The sequence below is a fragment of the Sipha flava genome, unplaced genomic scaffold (genome assembly GCF_003268045.1).
Source record: "Sipha flava isolate LNK unplaced genomic scaffold, YSA_version1 0_pilon_pilon, whole genome shotgun sequence".
In the NCBI taxonomy this organism is placed as follows: domain Eukaryota; kingdom Metazoa; phylum Arthropoda; class Insecta; order Hemiptera; family Aphididae; genus Sipha; species Sipha flava.
In genome coordinates, this window is record NW_020271713.1 from 7,584,990 (window position 1) to 7,609,427 (window position 24,438).

General features: G+C 29.2%; 1 protein-coding gene across 2 annotated transcripts; it reads left to right on the top strand.

Moving 5' to 3' along the window:
- Positions 1–169: 169 nt before the first annotated feature.
- Positions 170–24,399, top strand: LOC112690034. Of its 2 annotated transcripts, XM_025564038.1 has the most exons (3): positions 170–403; positions 23,042–24,172; positions 24,361–24,399. In XM_025564038.1, the coding sequence occupies exons 2-3, from the start codon at positions 23,196–23,198 to the stop codon at positions 24,362–24,364; spliced, it is 981 nt and encodes a 326-aa protein (XP_025419823.1). In that variant the 5' UTR covers positions 170–403; positions 23,042–23,195; the 3' UTR covers positions 24,365–24,399. The 2 variants fall into 2 exon arrangements, with proteins under 2 accessions (XP_025419823.1, XP_025419750.1); XM_025563965.1 differs by lacking the exon at positions 24,361–24,399 and having other exon boundaries at positions 23,042–24,260.
- Positions 24,400–24,438: the final 39 nt, after the last annotated feature.

Consider the following 24,438-nt stretch of genomic DNA (forward strand, 5'->3'; position numbering starts at 1 on the left):
TAAATAATAAAATAAATGGTATACCGGTATACATTTTATTCGTACTGGAAGACGAGTCGTAGAGTCCGTTATCGGTGCGCGCATTAAAATGTAAATTTATTTAATCTACGACGCATTGTATTATTATTTATTTGAACGGCAGTTTCAGTGAAATCGTTCGTACGGGTGTGTATGTTTTCGTCACGTTCGACAAACGACTTTGTGAGGAACGTTTCGGACAAGTTAACCGCAATGTAGTGTTCAATCGAACAGTTCTGGCGTTAAGCTTCATATATGTGTACCGTTAATTCTCGTCGGAAAAAAAAAATAATAATAAACAATCGAAAAAATATGATGATGATACAAAACTGTGGAGGTTGAAATGTTAAATTATAAAAATTATTGTCACATCACGATGAAAAAGGTAATTATGGAAATTATCATCAAATTATATTGATAATTGGTTATCATAATTCGTTTTGATATTCGTTAGAATTCCGGCTTATATAAATGAATCCGATTATATTATCGTAACAGTTTCTCACGCTAAATTAACATTTCAAAATATTCAAACGGTATTGAGCATACGCGAAAATTGACACATCCGGGCATCGCTGTTGAAAAAAACTACTAAAAACGTACACATTATCAAATAATGTGCTGCTGATATCACAGATAATTTATAGTATATATCCACACTGGTCACAGGATAATACACAGCAAATTATTTAAAATTAAGTACAGCTAATGACTTTTGTCGATCCACCCACCAGTTTTTTTAGTACTTTCACCTGAAATGTGATTAATTAATGTATTTCAACGAAAACTAATCAACACGATATCATTAAAAATTCGCGTTCGCGCATTATATAATATGTTGGGTTTTCATTTTTCTGTAGTTTACAATTTGTGTATTCGTTTTAGTATCGACAGAAACTAAAAGCAATATTAACTGCTCTTGTATTGATTTTTAATCAACGCTCGATTAAAGTTATTACAATTGCCTTGACGAATCGGTTTCACGCAATTAGGTGCATTGTGTTTTGATGATGTTTTTCGAATGAACATTGATGTTATTATTTAATGTATAACTCATTTACGATTGATTGATAAGGTAGGTAATTAACGACCTTTGTTCCCGAAGTGTTTCGAGAACCATACATATCCACGGCGGTAACATATGATTTCCTGTAGCAGTAATTATTGAAAACAAAGAGCTGAACCACGTTATAATTAACGTTATGAATTATTATATTTCTCACGAACTCATCTTTCTGAAGCACAGCTACACAATAGAATCCCGACGTTGTACATAACATAGTACTATGAACATTTTAGAGTTTATGAAACGATGAATGTATATGTTTTACCGTGATATGTGTGTGTGTGTGTGTGTATTATTGTGTATGTGTACACAATTCGACCAAAAAGTTGTTATTTTAATAAGCGATGTTTCTGATAAGGAATAGAGTTTAGTTGGTACTAAGGGGGTGGGTACTTTTTGAATTTCCGAATAATCGAGAAAAAATGAAAAAAAAAACTTCAGTCAAGATCAAATTTCGAACTTGTCTAATATATTATCGCGTACTATTATATTAAATCATTAGACCGTGCAGAGTACATATATTAGCATTTTACTATCGGAGTCTTCGATATTTATTAATAATATTTGTGTTGAGTTAATACACTTGAAATGTTCGTCAATAACATACTGAAATTTGGCTTTAATAATATGTCAACGATATTCAGAAGTATAAATTGAGCCACCTCCGACTTATTTCTCTCAGAGTCGTTATTTTTTTTTTTTCAAAAGAGCAATCGTACATATTTGGTTTTAAATTCTATAGATCAAGTCAGACATATCGTTTACCCGTCCCTGTACCTCACCATACCGTGGTGTATCAGCAATTTTTAACTTTCGACTTTCTCGCTTGTGAGCTTTTGACATAAAATGAGAACCGGATTTACGACGCTCTAAAGAAATAGCTGAATAAGCAACGATGAATGCGTTGTTGACTAGTGGACATGTTATATTAGGTAGAAGGATTCAAATGTGTACTGTTAATATACGACCGGGGTCACGAGCATATGTTTCCAAATAAAACTCCACTGAAACGCGTCAAGATTTCATGGGAAGTAAATTAAATGGAAAATTTTACTCTTATTATTTCAAATAAATTTGTAATATTTTTAGGGATGCATTGTATTATATTTAAAGGGTGACAAATAAACTCTTACGAGGTAATGCTTCAATAAACGATTTTTACGTTTCTCTCATTAAACACCGTCGAATATTTTAAATATTATACTTTTTGAATGTAAATAAAATCGTAGTTCAAAAAGATCTCGGATTGGAAAGAGCTTGAACGAGATACGATCATTCGTTTTTGTAGGATGTGTCTATTATTATTTTAAATTTGAAAAGTCAACGAAAACCTATGTATATAATAAATCATTAAAAGTATAATCGAAGTTCTATTGAATAAATGATTCTTCTGAAACATATTTTTAACGATTGGAACATTTTTTATATTTTTGTTGTACAATGGTATTGTATTGTATCATATCGATATGGTATAGTATAAATTAAAAATCTTACTGAAAATAAGACTACAAAAAATAATGAACTATATAACTTTTATTATAGAATTATGAAAAAAGTATTAACTACATCTTAAACTAATCCACATCGGTCACAGGATAATCTACAGCAAATTATTTATAATTAAGTACGGCTAATGACTTTTGTCGATCCTCCCAACGGTTTTTTAATACTTTTACCTGGAATGTGATTAATTAATGTATTTCAACGGAAACTAGTCAACACGATATCATTACAAATTCACGTTCGCGCATTCATGATATGTTGGGTTTTCATTTTTTTGTAGTTTACAATTTGTGTTTTCTTTTTAGAAATATAGACAGAAACTAAAAGCAATATTAACTGCTCTTATATTAATTTTTAATCAACGCCCAATTAAAGTTATTACAATTGCCTTGACGAATCGGTTTCACGCAATTAGGTGCATTGTGTTCTGATGATTTTTCGAATTAACAATGATGTTATTATTTAATGTATAACTCATTTATGACTGATTGATAAGGTAGGTAATTAACGACCTTTGTTCCAGAAGTGTTTCGAGATCCGTACATATCCAAGGCGTTAACATATGATTTTCTGTAGCAATAATAATTGAAAACAAAGAGCTGAACCACGTTATAATTAACGTTATGAATTATTATATTTCTCACGAACTCATCTTTCTGAAGCACAGCTACACAATAGAATCCCGACGTTGTACATAACATAGTACTATGAACATTTTAGAGTTTATGAAACAATGAATGCATAGGTTTTACCGTGATGTGTGTGTGTGTATTGTTGTGTATGTGATTTTTTTGTATATGTGTACACAATATCGACCAAAAAGTTGCTATTTTAACAAGTGATATATCTGATAGGGAAGAGAGTTTAGTTGGTACAATGGGGGTGGTTAAAATATTAAATATTAAAAGTATAGTCGAAGTTCTATTGAATAAATGTTTCTTCTGAAACATATTGTTAACGATTGGAACATTTTTTTTATTATTATTGTACAATGGTATTGTATTGTATCATATCGTTATGATATGGTATAAATTAAAAACTCATACTGAAAATAAGATTTCAAAAAATAATAAACTATTTAATTTTTATTATAATTATGAAAAAAGTATTAACGACATCTTAAACTGACTTTTATGTAGCATTACATTTAAATATACTAAAGTCATTGATAAATTAGATATTTATGTTAAATGTTAAAAAAGTTACAATTAATTTTAACATTGCATTATGCACTATTAATACTATAAAATAATTTATTTTTTAATTTATTAATAACTATTTTAAAATTTTTTTACACTTATAGTAAATGAGTTGAAGCATTCCATAACCAGTGCAAGTGCGTGGTATTTTAAAGTTTATACGGAGTTTCGACGGTCTTATTATTTTAATTTTAAAATGTTTAATGTTCACATTAAAGTTTAACGTACGAACGTAATGTAGCGCAGCGGATCGCCTGTGTTTCAAAGCCAAAGTAGGGTAAATTCATTTCGTGATGAGCTAGACAATCGAATCAAAGGAATGTTAATGCAATATCAATATATTATACCGTGCCGTTCACTTTGTACATTGATTGATTAAATATATCGAGAACAATCGATATCTCGGTCTTTAATTATTATTAGTTCGATATCATACCATAAGAAAATTATTAACATATGGTTATTCAAGACCGAACATCTAGACGAACAAATAAGTACATACATTTCGCTTGTCGAGATAAATAAACTTGAACACCGGGAGAAAAATTAGCTATAATACAAAAAGTAAAAAATAAATATCATAAGAAGATTACGTAGTGAATACTTTGGTATACTATAATGTAGTACTTTATCGCAATCAGTTATTCGAGTTTGTAGATCAAATATCACTGAAACGAAAAGGTTAAATTTTGTTTTTTAAAAAAAATCTATCGGTTTTAAACCCAAACGGTTATTTTAAAAATACTTTTAAGTTTCCAACAGACGTAGATATTTGTCACAATAACGATTAAAATAATATCTTTCATTATTACCACCGTAATTCGCTTTAGTCACGAATATTATGCAATGATGTGCATCATTCGATTATAAAAGACGACACAAATATTTTATAATAATGTATACTATTTGTATGTATGTGATTTTAAACTATTTTAAATAAATAAATAACGGTTCCTTCGATACCCGCACGGACAACACAGATCGAACAATAAAGTCTAATCTTCAAAGGACCGCCCAAGATCCATGCCGACATACGTCCCTATATAACAGGGTCACACATTACCCTTCTCGGAGCTCTTGATCTTAGGTTGTCAGTATAAGCGCACGATCGTAAAATCAACGAAGCAACTCTTTTTTTTGGTCGTCTGTGCATGCGCAACAATTATAAGATTAATGATAGAGTTTATAGAGTTTATACGTGCGATTTATTTTGACTTGTGATTTTAATCCGTTCGGCTTGCGTTCTTCGTACGAGTGTTGAAAACTATCCGGTTCCAGTGTAGTTAAATTCTGCATTTGTCTTTTTTTTCAACCTCGCATCGATATCTGAAGGTCTACGGTAAAACAAGTAAGTGCTGCTTTATTTAGCTTGGCAGACTATAATTGCACTGATCGGCTCTCGAACATTCACAACCCTGAGTGCCTTCCCTTAAACAAGAAGGAAGGTAACAACCCTTTAATACATTCATATCTCACCACCATTTATACATACTACTACCACCTTCCTGATCCCTTTATTTTATTTTTGTATTTTAAACTGTAATCTACAAACTTGTAATAGCATGCAATATGCTGAAACATTTAATTATAATAAATAAAAAAAAAAAAAATTTTGTATTTTTGGATTATTAAAATTATTAACAATATATCTGTAAATTACTTACCTACATTCTGGTAATCTAATTGAAACGTAACTGCTAAGAGTGAACAACCACATAGAATTTTTTTTATTTTGGCCATAGTGTTTACAGTTCGTTAACTATTTTTTTTCCATCTCGTTTTACAATAAATATCTGACAAGGCTTTTATTGATTTATTTACTATCCTCGAGGGCAATAAAAAAATATTTATAAATACAACACGAGATATAAGCCACAACATAAAGCGACCTGGGTAGACAATTAAAACTAATAAAGAATAGCTTACACTAATTACAATGTTACAGAAATAAACAACGTATATTGAATTTATATATGTATACACTTTATAATATTGTTTTCAAAAATATAGTAATTGAACACATTTTCATTTGTAACAAAATAATTTTTTTCTGTCATTAATAAGAGTACTATGTTAGGTTTGAAGTAGGAACCTACTTAATGATATTTTCAAATAAAATAAAATTAACGATTGTAACCATAAAGTAAACATGAAAATAAATTGGAATTAAATTACCAAGATTTGTTCGTAGGAGCTTATTTCAATCAGACATCAGAGGCAAATGTAAATATATAACCAGAAAACAGTTAACATGGACCTTTGATTCATTTTAACAGTTACAAACAAGCAATGGAAATTGTTTATTATATACTGATGATACAGAATATGTCATACGCAAACGGTCCGAGATTGTTGTTAATTCAGCCATCCTGTAGATACGAATTAATTAGATAAAATCAACCAGAAAGATGGAAATATTATAACGAAGTGAGCACCCACACGGAATATACATTTATTGTTTATTTACGCTATCTACAGAAACGAATATATTATTTATTTCCTTTCTATTATAATGTTCCCGTTTCTAGTACAAAGGCATACCTTACGAATATCATAAACGTTTTATCGGGCTGGATTATTTTTCATCATCGGAAACAATTTCCGACCGCAGTGCACGCGCAGAGATGATGCACAACGATATTTATAGTAAAAATTCAACATTTGCACAATGTCTGTAGTGAAATAATCTCAAAACTAATTCATGCATGGTTTATACAGCAAAAATACAATACGTACATATTATACATTTTCAATTATTGTCGTACATGACAATCCAAGTCGTGACGTAAAGTCCTTAACACACAACATTAGATAATTGGCAAACAAGCTAAAAAATAGTTCACATAAGCCCAAAGCACCATGTATCAAATATACATTTAGGTAAAAACCATATCCGGGTCAAGCGTATTACTCTATTGAAGGACCACAGTATCTTACACAAGAACGGTATATGTAAGGTAGTTCCGAACAGACTAATATTCAGATATGTTACAGCCCGATCATAGCATTAACTTTTACGCCAGTATATTTGTCTAACTAATTAAATGTTTTGCACTTAAAAATATTCACAATAAATAACAGTTTAATTAAAATTGAGTAATTATTTGGAATATCTTAAAACACATCCTTCTTAAAAATTGTTGTATTGACGATACGCAACAATAGTTCATAATAACTAAGAACATATTTCATTCAGTTAAAATGCACTAAACTCAGTAGGAAGTATTTGTTTACGGTTCGTGGGTCACAGACGTCTCTTGATTTCAAATAAAGTTCAATTACATTATATTATCTTCGATATTGGGCACGAACATCTAAGGATCTAAACATCTAAGGGTGATCTTAAGGGTTTAATTTTAATGAATTTTTAAATAAGCATCATCAGAATTTCTTGTGGTTTTGATGTGTCTTATGGAATAGTTTGCATTTATTTTAAACGTTGTGATACAAATATGTGTTGACGCAGTTGATTTTCATATTTAATATGCCGGTTTATGTGATTGGAATATGACTGGGTATTTAGAAAATATATCTGATGAATCCACCGCAACAGTGCATTTATTTAACGATAATGTCCATAACCGGTCACCATTATCGAAGTTATACATAACTAATAGATGATATAAGTATTCATACGTGTATATTTTCTATGAAAACATATTTAATACTACGAGGGGTACATTAATTAAATGACATTAGAGCGCTATGTTTAATATATTGATTCAAACATTTTATTTCACTTTTGGTTTTCATAATTTGTTTTCTTGAACTGTTTATCATTGCACGTGATGAAGATAAAACTGATACTAATAACGGTGTTCTCCATTCGCCATCTTTATTATTATCAGTAAACGATTTAAAAAATAAAAATAAATATTTTTTTCAAGGCCTTCGCTAATAATAAAGTAGTACAATAAAGAATAATAAAAACTTTTAAAATATTTTATTGGAAATAGTAATAAAGTGTATGCAGTTTTTGTGTTATTTTACTTCTAGTTTATCTGATTGGCTTCGTGTGGTAGCAGTAAAAATAATATTATCAAAACTTTAATCTGATATATATTTTGTATACTTTGTTCTGCAAAAAAAAAAAAAGAGAAATAAAAAAAAAAGACATAAGATATATAATTGCGTGTAGAAATTGTTACAAATACCATCTATCGAAAATGATACCTCAACATTTATTTATTCTGTATTTGATGCTGCATAATTAGTCTTTCTATCGATTAAACTCATTGCTAAATCAATGTAACAGGTTGCCTAAACCAAATATTTATGTCAACAAATCGTAATTCGTTTTGCACATGCATAAATATTATATATGTGCTATAAATCGATTGCTTGCTGTATACCATTATTGTAATGTTTAATTATGATACGAACAAATGCTGTATTGTTGCTGATTATTTTTTGTTCTTTAATTAATGAAATCGGACTTTTAAACGCTGTGTATTATGTGGTGTTCAATGTAGTAGCTATTGAAATATGATTAAAATATTTTACTCTTCTCTCCGGGATTATCAGATTTCACAAACGAATGCACAACGCGTTACATTCCATTTGCCAAACTTTTGATTCCATAATTCGATTTTGTTCGTATAACTTGTTAAAGGAATTTCATTACTTTTCAATGGCAATGGACTATAAACAAATCAAACCCTGTGCTACGGAGAGAGTATTTGTTCTAAATAACCGTGAATGATACTCATTCGAATTTAAAGTGACACTTTAATTATTGGGTGCTATTGTAGATTGAACACAGCCGTATTATGCAATTCGTATGACAACACAAACGTGGTAAACAGCTGATTGAGTTACAATAGAGAATCGAAGAAAACACATTAGTCCTATGTTATTTCATAGACACTGTATCATCACGTTTATGGTAAGTTAAAAAATACGATTACTCACATATTTGGTTTTGTGCGTTATAAAAAACCATTAGGAGAATGTAATAGTTAACTGTTATAGTGACTGCGACGTCTTGACTGCAATTATTACAAATATTCACATAGATTCCGGATGAGATAGTTTACTACCGGTTGGCAATGAATCAACTTGTTCTAAATCAATTAAGATCCAAAAACAAATGCCGCGCTAGTTCAAATGGTGTACGAAACTATTAAGTTATAGCCGAGTTGACGCGAATAACGAAACACCTAGCTATACATTTTCTCTAACACATTTAAGAATTTGTCGTCTAGTCTAGCCGTAAACAAAATTGATACGACCAAAAATATTGGAAGATCTAAAAACACTTCTTAGCTCATAATCAACTGGAATGAATATTGAATAAACTGTATACATTATTAACGGAACGGTATTTTTAGGATTAAATAATCGTCATGTCACACAAATAACTCATAAATTATCTTAACAAAAGAATAAAACGACTACAAATGATTAGATTCGTTGTTGGAACTGTTCCATTGGTTTTTTAACTGCATATTGAGACCACGTGAACTCTTTCGTAAATAATAAATTCGTACCAACAATTTGAGTGCAGTAGCTGCCGTATCATGAAATCAAATTAGCTAATGACTAACAAAAAATAATGAACAGATATAATATTTTATAAAAAGCCATACAAATTATGTGATTTATTAGCATTCCTTGCCCCTTATTCTTACGATTTGTGTAAAAACCGTCTGTCGTCTTCAATGTACTTGAATTGCCTTGTCGGAGTGCCGTTCGTGTGTTATGGCATTAGAGCGTAGCGTACAATATACAGTCAAAAACCGTTTTTAATTCTCGTTTATCGAAGTGAAAATAAAAATAAGTAACATATTTTGAAAATTTTACCATTTTTAGAAAATGGTTATGTGATTTATCAGTGAAAATTTCAAATCTCCGAAATCGTAATTTTTTTAAGTTACGATGAAAACAAAATTTCGATATCGTCGAAACCCTTAAATTTTGGCATTTTTTTAATTTTTTTTTTGTAATTTTTCATCATTTTTTCGAAATTATCAAAAAAAAAAAAAAAAAATAAATAAAAAAATAATTAGAAATTTCATAAAATAACCCACCCTAAGTACCAGCTAGATACAATATTTTCAATCAGAAAATTTCTAAGATTGTGATAATCGGAGAATTTATTTTAGTCTAAGAACAGACACACAAGAAATCGTGGTAAAATTAATACATTCTTGTCTCATCTAATACTAAAATAGTTGAACAATAATAATTATCATTAAACTATCAAACGAACGGAGATGACTTTGATTGATTACGGCGATTTATTTTATTTTTTCAATACTCCGTGGTTTTCGTTTACTTCCTTTTTATATATTTAATTCATGTCACACTTATATTTTTAAATAACTGTATATTATTGAATTTCAGCGATTCGGCATTTAATTATATCCAACTTCAACATAATTGACGGTCACGAAATTTAAACTATCAATAAAATATGAGAATCACTACAAGGTCATTTTCTGTATACGTGCAAACGATATTTGAGCAATTTTGTTTTATCAAAAACTATTTGGTGTAAAATATTCGTACAATACCAGGAATCAGTAGGCGACGTAATCGGAAACATAAAGACTGTCAAGCGATAAATAATGATTAAGTGACGAAAAGTGAACAGGAATTCGCTTACTTCGGATGGGAGAGTAATCATTATAAAATCGATTTTTACCACTCACGTGATACGTACAAAGAACTAAATTCGTCTTTTTTCCAACACGATTTTCGTTTTTGGAGCACCGCGAGTCAATGGAAAACCAACGAGACATTATACCGTAATGCCCGAGACCCCGGGTTATTTTCGCCAAAATGTTGTAGGATAAAAATTTGTTCCGGCCGATCTGCTCGTCCCGAAGTCATCGGACTCGCCAAAAGGGTTTGCAGCTAATAATTGGCTCGGAATCCAAAAAACGTGTTGTTTTTCCGTTGACTCGTCACGCGCAAGGGTGCATAGAATCGTGTTTCGGTGTGAGATTTTTTGAATATTAATTTTTTGCTGCTTGTTTGTTTATTATGCCGTTGAAGTTTGGCGAGTCGATCATTTTACAAAATAACGCGGTTACGATAGCCATCGAGTGTCGAATGAGCGTTAAAGCGAATAAATAAACGTTCATGTGATACCAGAGGTCCAACCGACTCTTAACAATTCAATGAGCCGAAAACATCTCGGGTATTGAAAGCAGTGTACCTACCACGCGCATTTCGTGTGCTATTCGTTTATTGGTTTACGAACCAGGACCACGATGGGCGTCCAGCCATTTCATCCGCGTCGCATTACACATCAGAGAAATTCTATAGAAACATTTCAATTTAGTATGCGTTCGCCGCAGTAAATTTAATATATGTTAGCAGTACAAAGAGAAGATGAAATTGTGTTCGACAGTCTGTGTCCTGCGGTCTGATATAATAATGATGTTAATATAATAATTCAATAAAATTCAAATGGCGGAGTGAAAACCACTATTAAAAGTTAACTTGTACACGTAATATTATTAATTATGAATTGTCAGCGGCTGTTGGTTCGCCGAGTGTCTACTTACGTCATGAAAATGTGGTCGCGAAGAATAGTATACTCAAAATAATTGATTGCCGATCGTGTATGAAAACTAACTACACAAGGTCTTGAAATTATATTAATGAACAAATTAATAATTTTAATGGAAACTGAATTTAACCGGATTTTGCATTCATAATCGAATAACTCATTAGAAAAAATAAATAAATAAACAACTATAAAAAAAATCACTTCCATGAATATTAGATAAATTATTTTTTATAAAAAAAAAACTGTTTTTGCAACAGTAGAAATCTTTTTAATGATTTTCTAAATACCTTAGGTTATATTTCTTTGAAATGCATGAAATAAATCAAATAATATTAGAGTCGATTGTACTGAAGCGTTTATTGGCTATTAAAAAAGTAAACTGAGTAAGGTATGTAAGATATATCATATTTTTAGTGGAAAAATATTTTAAGTGTTATTCATATTCAAAATATATTTTTGTTCAAGTAGTATTAATACTAAACATAGCTATTCAGTGAGCATAGTCAAAATTAACCGAAAACTCACTTTTAATATAGATTTAAATGTATTTTGTTAACAGAAAAACTAGGATCAAAAGTCGAGAATAATATTTAATTGTTTATACAACTTTAATTTTCAATTTTAACTATTAAATTCTATTCTCGCACGTACCTAATGGGAGAATATTTAATTGTATTTATTTTTCGCTCAAAGTTTTGACGTCAATCATTAACCTTATAACAATATTGGTTTTTCTTATATTTGTTCATTACATTGGTTTCACTCGGTATTGCTTTCTTGTTAAATTTAATTTATTTTATAATTTTATTTATACGGGCTGCGGTGGATTTCCCAATAGGCATAGTAATCAGTTGTCAAGGGAGGCAAAGTTTAGGAGGGGCCCAATTTCGTAGTGTTTTATCAAAATATATCAAATTTGTGTAAAAATTAAAATGAAAAAATCCCTTATTTAATATTTACGAAATACTTCATAACATTTACTAAATTGTCCAAACATTGGTTTTAATAATAATCGATCATAATAATGATCTTTGTGGGTGTTCATTTAAATTTGGTGGACATCCATTGAAATTTATCTAAAGTAGGCTAAATAACTAAAAGTAAAAAAAAAAAAAAAAATTGTCAACAAATTCAAATAACTTAAGACACTATTATATTTAATAATTGGGATAGCAAAACGTTAGTGCCTATAGCTATAAAAATTTAAATCTGTATCTGTATATGGGGATAAATATCGGTTTCCTTTGGATTTTTAAAAAAGTTCATCAATATTTTCCTCAAAATTTAAATATTATATTTCCCAATTAAGACATTAACAAAATTAGACTACAAAAAAAAAAAACTAAATACCTTTTCAATTTTATATGAATACGTACACATTTACTTTTATTTTAATAACATATTATATTGTTCTATTAAAAATATATCTAGTACTAAATGTGGCAACAAATGTAACATTGTAATCGTTAAACTTAATTAGTTTTTTTCTAAATTAAAAATAATTTTTATTGTTATATGTATTTAAATATATTTATTTATCATTTAATAAACAATATTATTATAATTTGGTTTGAGATTCTTAGTATTAAATTAATTGCATAACATTGTGTTTGGTTCATTTAGAAAATAAATAATAATTTATTTTATTTTAAAAAATATTACAAGATACATACAATTTGAAGAAAACATAAAATATAAATTTAACATATTATAATAACCAGTAACAAAAACCAAGGTATTATGTAAAAAACTAATTTTAATTTTACAGCTTATAAATTGTAATCACTATTAATCTTATTAGCTCTCTCGAAATAATTTAACTTATTCCCCAGGAGTCTGGACACCAGTTCTTTGTGTTCCACAGCTGATTGATAACAGTTAAGAGATCTCTTGGGATTTTCAAACATAATACTTATATAAGTTACCAGAATATTCTTCACCTGTCAAAATTGTATTTCAAACAAAACTCAATTTATACGTCGGTGGTTTTCTTGTCGTTTTTGTAATATTTTCATTGCAGTACACAATTAATGTTTTCCTTCATTATCAAAAATATTTAATATTCATTCACTTACGATCAATATTGTTTATGACATGTAGATCACGTCTTACAAATTATTTTAGTGAGACCATTCTAGGTAATGATTACATCTTATCCCGTCCTTTTTTTTATCCTGCGAACTTTTAACTTGTACCGATTATTTTGACATCACACAAACGAATTGTTTAAACATTTTCATAACCACAAGTTATTTTCACCATAAATCAGTCAGATCCAAGACTAAAATATTGAAAAGGGCTATCAAGACTAATTGCGAGACATTTGATTTTCATAAAATATGGTAACTTAATATATATATTAAAAATTCGTAGCCGCCCGTTCACCATGATAATCATTTGTATGGACGCATGCATTATGAACACTACTTTTGCATTACTAGTGATTGTAAGAAGATGTCCAACAACAATAAATTCAAAATTTATTATTATAAATCATTTTACAGGAATCTGAAAACTATTGGTTTTCAGTAACACTCCTAAATTTTCACGTTAACCACTCGTAAATTTTATTCATGTATAATGTACTTAAGTTAATCGAAATAAACAATGAAACTTAGCGTATGAAAAAGAAACCGAAAGAAATATAGTACAGCGAAAATTGCATAATAATATAAAAAAAAATATATAAAAAAATAAAAATTCGAGCTTTATTCATCAAAAAGGTATCACGATGCAAATTTTAAACAAAAATAAATATAAAAATATACAGTCTTTCAAAATAGTTTTATTCAATAACCATTCATACTTTATTTATAAAGATTATTTATTAAGATTATTTATTTTTAAAGAATATTTTCAGTTTTCAAACAACTGAGACACTTGACAAGCTACCTGCTTTATGCATATTTTATCTTCAAATCGTAATTTCAATAATTTGGTGTGTGCTACTTCTGACGCAGTTTCACCGCCCGACCATTTATAGGAAAAAAGGGAAATAAATATGATGATAAAACATAATTATTAAAACAAAAAAGTTATGGCTTCTGAACCCAAAAGTGTATTCACACTCGGTTAAATAAGAATCTTTTTCAAATAAGCTAAAAACTAATCTTAAAAATACAATCAAATATAACAGTTGTAAATATTGTATCGAAAGTGTGTAGTTTTATAAATTATTATTTTATGTTAAATTCGTAATATTATTTTAATAACATACATACGTTTATCCTTGATATTATATTTAAATTTTATATATTTATATTCGGATATGCGAATTGGACGTAAAATATTCTCGTAGTCGTAACCTGAAAGACGAAAAAAAAAACCAATTTTTACGCGCTATAAGATTGACATTTTTAAAACAACTCGAGTCAATCCCATGGAGATTAGTCCTTTAGAGGCTTCTCGAAGTACGGAATCTGCGTCTTTGGGTGTTGCATACGTGTTCAATACGTGTATACACCATTATTATTTAACAATGTGAAGGATGTTGACTTGATATAAGCCAAATCCGTTACAAAGCTAATGCTTAACGTTGGAAGAAAAATATGATAATAATTATAATAATGTACATTATTTTGTACGTATACAAGTAGATTGTTGCTTCCATTACATTCTAGAAATCGCTGCGAATAATAAATACTATTTATTATAAAATACACTTATATATAAGTATAACTTTTATTAAACTCATTTAACGGCCACAACAGGTTTTCTAGCGTTAATCTTTATTCTAGTACATCACTAAATTGAAATAGTTTCCCTTTATATGTCACAAATAATTTTACCAACACATCTATAAACATTTTTAATTTAAATATTTATAGTTTATCAACAACGATAAGTTGTTTTTATAAAACTGAAATCACGGGTCAATAACGAATTTTAGTATATGTTGAAATTGATTATATTATTAAACAAACAACACAGCATTAGATATATTTAATTTACACTTGAAAAATAATTTCATGAAACATTATTAATTTACTAAACAATTTATTATTTGATAAATCAAAGATAAATAGTTATTGAAAAAATAATCCTCGAGAATTTTCGAACCACAAAATACCGAAAAATAACGAAAATGCTATAAAATAACAAAACGTTATTTACTGAATAAATTACCAAACAATTGAACATTACAGTGTAATAATAAATTCCACGGCTTGCAAAATTTTGCGTAAACGCCACTATTTTTAAAAACAAATTTCTGTTATAATTGTGTTGGTAAGATGGTTTGAAATTTCTTTGTTCCATCGATTTCAATAAATTCTTGAGTTAGATATATTAATTAATATTTATTATTATTATAAAATTTTTAATTTAATCAACAATTCATAAATTCGATTATCAATTACAAATTTACCAACAAGTATTTGCCGTTTGCACGGTTTACTTTTCTCTATTTTGTATGTCATATATATATTTTTTAAATGTTCACAATAATGGATAAAAATAAAAGTTCGATATGGGAGTAGACAAAACGTATAGGAAATATATCATTTTATGAGTTATATGAAGAAGATAAAAATAATAAATATTCTTGTGTTGGTGGAATAATAAGTTTTGGTTTTTAGTTTATTTGAAAATTGTCATTATAAATATATCAAATGTTTACATTCAATTTGCAGTAGATTTTGTATACTTATAATGACTAATTATTGAGTACCTACATATTACAACACTTAAGTTTATGATCACGTGAATACGTGAATATACGTATCCACGTGTATACGGATTCATAAGTTCATGGTTTCAGATTAACGAATGTTAATTTCACATGAATACATGAAATAGGGAGCTCTAATATAAAATAGTAATTTTGGTACTTTGATAACAACTGCAATATTTTTATGAATTAAATAGTCATAATATGATCTTTGATGATTTTATAAATTTATCACTGAAAACACATACCATTAATTAATTTCTAGTCATTATTATTCATGCTTAGTTAAAATAGTTAAAATACTAAACTTTGTTTTTGATCAGTGAATTTATTCTAGGCTATATTTTTTAGAAATTAAAATCATTATAATCATTTAATAAATATATTTATACATTAATACTGTCAACATTTGTCGATTTTTCTTTGGAATATAAATTAACTATTTCCTTAATATATTCTTTTCTTTTCTTTTTTTTTTTTCATATAAGTTAAATTATTGATTTTATTATTTGTATGTATATATAAATATTCTGTTAAATTACAATGCAATATTTTGAAACCGGAATAAATAAATAAATTCACAAACACCTCTTAACGACATAAATTTTGAGTTAATGAACTGCATTAGTGTAACGTTGTTTTTGAATAATTCAACTTCCAATCAATTATTACAAATAGAAATCGAATGTCTAAGAACGATTTGAATACTATGCGTTTGCAGTTATTTATGTTTAATTAGATGATCACCAATATATAATTTCCACAAATAATATAAAAGCTGTAATATATTCCAACATTTGGAATATTCGATTTCTTGTACTTAATTTTACTTGAAATAATAATTTAACCATTGTGCCGACGAGATCGAGAATGACATAGAAGTGTCGATGATTGAACTTTAGACTCAAACCTTTACTTAATACTCGGGTATCTATCAGAATATTAATTACATTTATACTGAAACCGATTGCGTTCGTTCTACACCGACTCGGGCAGGATATACTAGTAGCGAGCGGATGAACGAAGGATAAATTGATTTGTGACATTTATAAATACATTAATTTGATTAATTTTACCGATGAGGAATAAAATGTGACCAGAGTGTTTATGAAAAACTAATTAATATTTTAACAAAATAATTATTATAATATATCTAATTTCAATATTTTCGTATCGACAAGATTCTAATCCAAATTATTTATTATTTAGCAGATACAAACGATTGCAGCCTAAATAACTTTCATCAACACTTTCGGAAGTTATAATGTAGTTTTAAAAAATTATAAATTACAATAATCTTTCGACCAAATTTAGCGTCGAATTTTACTACAATATTCTTCGTTAAACTTTTAATCCTAATAATGATTATTATTTTATCAAAATCTATTTCCAAGTAAAATTCAATAATTTTAAAATATTTTTTCAACCTTTTATTTGGCTGTAAGATTCTCCTAGAACTTTAACTTGCCCATTATATAATCCTTGATAAATGTACGATCTATTTCCGTATGATGCTTTTGATAAAGTTTTTCTAACTGTATGTTTGATCACACAAATGCAACCATTTCTATAAAGCCATCAAATACAGACTTTACTTTATTCAGAATCTAAAATTATGTTTAACTACTATCATCGAATTTTATGAACGTAAAGTTGAACGAGGATAATATTCACATAGAGATTTTTTTATTTATATATACATACACATATATATATATATATATATATATATATATATATATATATATATATATATAATATATAACATTAGATTTCATTGATAATTTGATTTTGTTCGCACAGCATATCGCCTATTTAATTATAGTCTTACCCATTTTGGTACATAATAATTAGGTTCGTAAATAATTTATTCAAATAATGTCACCACTGTAATGTTTACAAAAAAAGGAGATTTCGTTATCCTCGAATTTTTTGTATACATCATTGCTTGTATACTGTATACACGATACATAAGACTTTTATTATTCTCGTGATTTGATTTACAGAATACGTGTCCCCGATCCCTACAGTGAATACTACAAAATCCCGGGATTTTTCATTTCCTTGTAATTTATACTCCTTGGTATATCCTCTTAAATTATTATTTTTGATGGAGCTAAATCCGTATAAAAACATTTTGCAATCTCTTTCCAGGCATTCAAAATTTACGTAGTAGGATCATTTTTATTTTATGCATGCTCCAGTACGTACATACTCACAAGATGTATCATGTTTTTACCTGGTCATTGAAATATGCGGAGAAAATGTTTCAGTACCGTGCTATTATAGCAGTAAACACCCAGTACACGTAGGGCCGGATTAACGGTGGTTTAACCCCGGGTTTAACAGTTTCCAAATTATTGAAGGCGCACATATTTTTTTATTTTTTTTAATTACAAACTTTATAGACAAAATATTTAATTAATATGGAAAAAAAGTTTTACCATTGAAATGTACGCACGAAAATATGATATAATGTAAATATCATCCAATTATAATACAGATAGCAAAATATTATACATAACAAATCATTATTGAGCATAATTAATGTGAATGAATTTATTTTTAAACTCCCATAGAACACCAATATGCTGTAAGACATGACGTTCTCATGAAACGTCACCGTTTCGCCTCGTAGTCAAATAATAATGAAAACAACGTACCTATTTTAAAAAGTATTTATTGAAAATAAATATTATTTCTCATTTACATGTATTAAATTAATTAACTTATTTTCGATCAACAGTTGGTCAAAACAAGTTCACACAATTTTTGTTATCAATCGAAAAAGAAAAATTGAAGATTATTTACTTTGATTCGGTGATTGGTAGTGTTTGAAAATGTCATGAAATTTAAAATTATAAAATATTTCAAATGCACGATATAATATTAATTTTTTTTAAATACAATTTATTTGTACGTATAATTGTTATAACTTGCCTTCATAATTTAATAATTTAAGGGAAAACAATCACTAACTACTCATTAGTGATGGTTTTATTTTGGTATTATATATTTAAAATGGTGTTCAACATTATTTTTATTGAACAATTAACATACCAAAAAATATGAATGATTCAATATTATACGTTTATAATGAATGTTTACATTAGTGCACTGTAGTATTGTATATTAATATAGTATAATATACTTATCAATGTATCATTTTTTTTTTTTTTTTTTATTTAAATATATAAATATAAATTTGGTATGCCATATAGCCAGTTTTTAAAAGGAATATAATTTATTTTAGTTTAGTCAGTTTTATGTAATTAATTTGTTTCTATGTGATAGCCTATAAGGGATTGATAAATTATTTTCTAATAAATAAATCAATAATAATAATTATATTTTACATATCAAAAATAATTAAAGTATAAATATAATATGTATGTTTAATCATAATAATAGTACCATCATAATATATTATATAACATATTGTATGTCGATTATGTCGACGATAAGCCATTTCCTGGAATAAAAACCAAGTTTCACTACAATGCTATAAATAGTCTATATAAAAAGATCGAATATAGTAATAATAATTCGACCACGGTACTCATTCCATAATTATCAATGATTATACCTAGAACCAGAAATTTTAGATTATATAATTAATAATTTATAAATTACCATAATTGATATTTGTATTAGAAAAAAATAGAATATTTTACATTTCTGTGAAATATTTTATACTTCAAACACTAGTGATCGATGACTTATTCGTGATACAATCAAGAAAAATTAAGTTTTAAGTACTTTAAATAAGCAATGTTTGTACTTACATATTGTTTAAATATATACAAATTAATTATCATATTCCATTTATTTTAATTTGGAAAATTTGGGCGTATTTGAATATCTTACCTTGGTGTAAATATTCTTAAACCTAAATCTGAGTTAATACACACATCTCACTTTGTGGCCGTATATTATTTATGAATTACTACGGTATTATAGTTTTCATATAGACATAGCAGGTGGAAATCAGAGGGGAAGAATGCGTACCATGATTTAATTATTTTTGCAATATTACATAAACTACTTTATAGTAGTAACGCAAATATATGGTACAAGATTAAAGCTGTATTAAATTATCATTGAAATTATCCACTGAAGTGCGATTTTGATATCTTTTGAAGTAAAATTAATAAATGCCATATGAATTAATGGCATCGCATTTATAAAATCCATTTAAATTAAATTGGACGAAAGTATGAAAAAAAAAAAGAAAAGAAAACTCTTTTGAAATCGAAATTTTGAGTTGGTAGTTATTTATTTTCATAAGATCTGAACATATTGTGAAAACCAAACGTGATATTAACACGTCGCCAGGTTCTTTTTCGTAAGATTTGCATGTGTTTCGGGCAGTTGGTGTAGTAACGCTGTAATTTCATTTTATACAGCGTATAGTATATTGTTTCATACTTATCTATCGTCGAAGTTGCTTTATCGACGATAAATTTTTATAAAACAAATCGTTTTTATGTCGTACGCGATACAATTCCTATATGACGTTAAGAAACCTGTCGCACTGTTGATTATTTCGTAACAAGTAGGTTATAATTATTATATTATCAAAGTTATTGAGTTTTAGCGTTCTTGTATCGGAGATGCAGTTCATATTTTTTTCAAATTTACCACTTTTCACTTTTGAGTTCGCAAAACTGATGGGTTTTCGACAATGGCTACCACAATGGCTACTAGTGATCAAAATTACTTGTTGATATTTAAATAATAAAAGAAAAAAAAAATCGATGACATGCATCGACACTGGCTTGAATTAAACAACATTTTTTACTTTCGATGATTAATTAAATTCAGAATATTATTTTTTCATGACTTTTTTCGATAATTTATGAAAAAATATCTCATAGTGAATTAAAATATGCTAAAACACTAATGAGTATAGATAGGATTTTGATTACCAAAAAAAGTACTTAAAATGACCAAAAAAAAAAAAAAAAACAATATTGCCTTAGAAAATATAGAAAATTACCTAAAAATATAAAAAAAAATTCAAATTTTATTAAAAATTTTAACTAAAAAAATAATCACTGAAAATAAAAAATATTTCTTTAAAATCTATTTTTTGAGAAAAAAAGCGCGAAATAGTATAAATACTACAAAAATGACGCAAAAACAGGATAAAATTATGTTAAAAATAAAGTTGATTTTTGCTCTCGTAGAATGTTTTTCTTTTTTTAAGGTACATTTAGTACCAATTATATATTTTTAATATAGACGATAATATAATATAGATTTAATATAGACGGTTAATATTAGACGATGAATCTAAAATAAATGATAGGTTTTTCATAATAAATTATTAAATAATTAATTGTCCACACACATAATAATACAATAGTAATTTCAAAACACATATAATTTATTTCAAGCTAAGTAAAAAAATTAGAATATTTGAAACTTAATTTACGCTAATAATTATATTAAAAATTCTTCTGATTATTAATACTAGCTTATTCATAGCTTTTTAGCTTGTAACATGTTGATTATCCGTATAATAAATAATTCAAAACTGTAAAAGAATATTTTTAGAATATGGTATTTTGAAATATATTGTGTGATTATCAGTGAATTCTAGATTAAAAAAAAAATACAACAAGTTTAACTATAATTTATTAAAATTTAAACGAGATAGACGAAAGTTAAATATTTTTTTTATTAAATTGAGTAAATGTAAAGATTAAGTAAAATCATATTATGAAATACGTTTCAGAGACAAATCAAATTTAAACAATGTTCTTTTTCATGGAAAGTAAAATTAAGTTTGCCAACTATTACTTTAAAAACAAGTTTACGAGTATATCTTAATATTAAATAAAAATATTGAATTTAGTATTGTTTGTTTTTTTTGCTAAATCTTAGGTTAAAATAATTTTATTTACTTTTTTTTTTTTATTGACAGCTTACATCGTGTTATATAATAGAAACAAGGTACAGTATACATCATAGGCGTAAACTGGGGGTGCAAGAGGGGACGATTGTCCCTATAGAATAAATTAGGAGGGACAGTGCTCCCTCTGATATTTAACATACGTTACTTTGTTTTAAAATAAATACACTACAGCTGGTTATAGCTATTACTATAATTTTTTTTTTTTTAAATTTTAATTTTAAATGTTCGCTTATCTAACATAATGTTAGTTTAGAAAAAGCTTATTTTTATATTAAGTAAAGAAAAGTATCTTTTAATGCTGAATTTACATTTATTTTCTTAAAGGACAAATTGAGCTTAAAGTTTTCAAAAACATTTATTATTTATCGGATTAAGTAAGTATATTCAAAATGGTTTTTATTCTGTAAAACCGTAATTACTGATTGCAAAAAAAAAAAAAAAATTTCAAAACCATCAAATGTATTAAAAAATTGGTGTACTTAATTTAACGAAACGCACGTGATCTCCGTCGGAAATTATATGCATAATCTTTACTATTTTTGTAGAATTTAACTGGTAATCTTACATGTTAAAATCTAGAATAGGGTTTGAATTATTTCAAATAATTCCAGAAAACGTCAGATGCAAGAGCATGGAAGACTAGTGTAAAATGTTAATATTGATCATTGAATGTTGGCAGTACCCAGAATTCATCACTGGTGGATATGGAACAAGACCGTCCAACTCGAGGTCAAAATAAATCTTTTAGGATACTTATATCGCTAAAAACTCAGTGATGTCTCTGATTATGCTTATACTTTACGTATTTTTCTCATTTGCTGTACACCACATAAGTCCATAAACGCAGTTGAACCGATATTATTTTGAGACGTCCGAATCACACGAATGGAGCATTAACACTCTACGATTCTTAAAAACATCTAAGGGCTCTTAAGAACCCTTGTGAGTACATCTACTTGCGATTATGCTCGAAATTATATTACAAATGTTTCTTCCCTAGTACGTATGCGAACTTGCTTCGGCACCGTGCAGGGCGCTATGAATTTTCCCAAATATTATACGCGTGTTACGCAAAACAAACGCGTATCTATACAAGACTGGACAAACAATGTTTTTTATGTTTTTTTTTTTTTTTTTTTGTTTACAGCCAATACGTGTGGTGGTCATGCCTACAAGTAACGAAAAAATAAAAACAATCGCTGCCGAAATCGCGGAATAACGACTATACACACACACACACACACACACACACACACACACACACACACATACACGCACACACGCGAGTACACGAAACGCAGATGTCGCGGGACAGGAAAAACTATGAGGACACGGCGCAGGAAATACTGTCGAAGCTGATATGGATAGAGACGACGCTCAAGAAGAACGTGCTGGTGCCACCGACGGTGGTTTACGCGAACACCGTGACGGGTGGAGGACGGGACAAAATAACCGAAGACAACGGAGGTGGAGGCGGAGGTAACGCGGACGCGACGTTGCAGGTGATACGTCGGGTGAGCTCGCCGATGGACGTGAACGGCGCGGCGACGGTCGAGAGGATCGTGGAGAACGCCGAGCGGCTGGAGCGCTCACTCGAAGTGCTGGTGGAGGAGGCGCGGGACGACAGCGAGCGCCGGGCGGCCGCGTCCCAGCTGGCGGGCCGGTTGCGGTGGTTCCGCGAGGACCTGAACCGGTCGGACGGTCAGCTGGACGAGCTCTTGGTAGAGTACGATGGTTACCGGAAGGCTTACTACCGGCTCCGGCAGCCGTCCGAGCGCCGAGTGTCCTGCTGCGCGTCCACCAACGACGAGACGTTCGTGTCAACCGATGACGAGACGTTTGTGCCCACCGACGACGAGACGTTCGTGTCCACCGACCGCAGTCATCCGGGACCACCGCCGCCGCCACGTGGTATCCCGGGACGGGACGAAACGCTGCCGCGGAACAGCCCGGTCCGGGACGAGACGCCGCCACGGGACAGCCCGGTCAAGGACGAAACGCCACGTGAAGGTAACCCGGACCAGGACGACTACCACTTTACTGACCGGTCGCCGGACGCGCCGAACGGTGACGACGGTGTTACGGAGGCCACCCCCGACGTCCACGCGCATTGCCGTCGCCCGGACGCCAACGCACACGGTGGACTTTACAAGTGCCCGGGGCTGCTGGACGTGACCAAGTGCAACCACGGTTCCGAGGAGCTACGGTCGGAATGCACTTGTGGGACGGTGGATGAAAACGCAAATGATCCTGACGATTGGAAATCGCTGCTCAGGAGGTACTGTTGTTTTTGTTTGCCGATCGAGTGCAGTGCATCTCTGTACATGAAATGATCGATTCGAATACCACGCGAGAAAATCAAAACGAACGGGTTTTTTTTTTATCAAACTTTTCACAAACATATATTAAAAAAAAAAAAAAAAACAATCAGGTTTATAGCTAATTTTTTTTTTTTTTTTTTAACAGGTAACAGACGGTATAGAATATAATATTTTTACATACGGTATATTAATATTATATATAATAGCGTACGCGATATACAAT

Excerpts from the sequence above, each read along its gene's own strand:
- LOC112690034 (XM_025563965.1), top strand. The coding sequence starts at position 23,196 with ATGTCGCGGGACAGGAAAAACTATGAGGACACGGCGCAGGAAATACTG.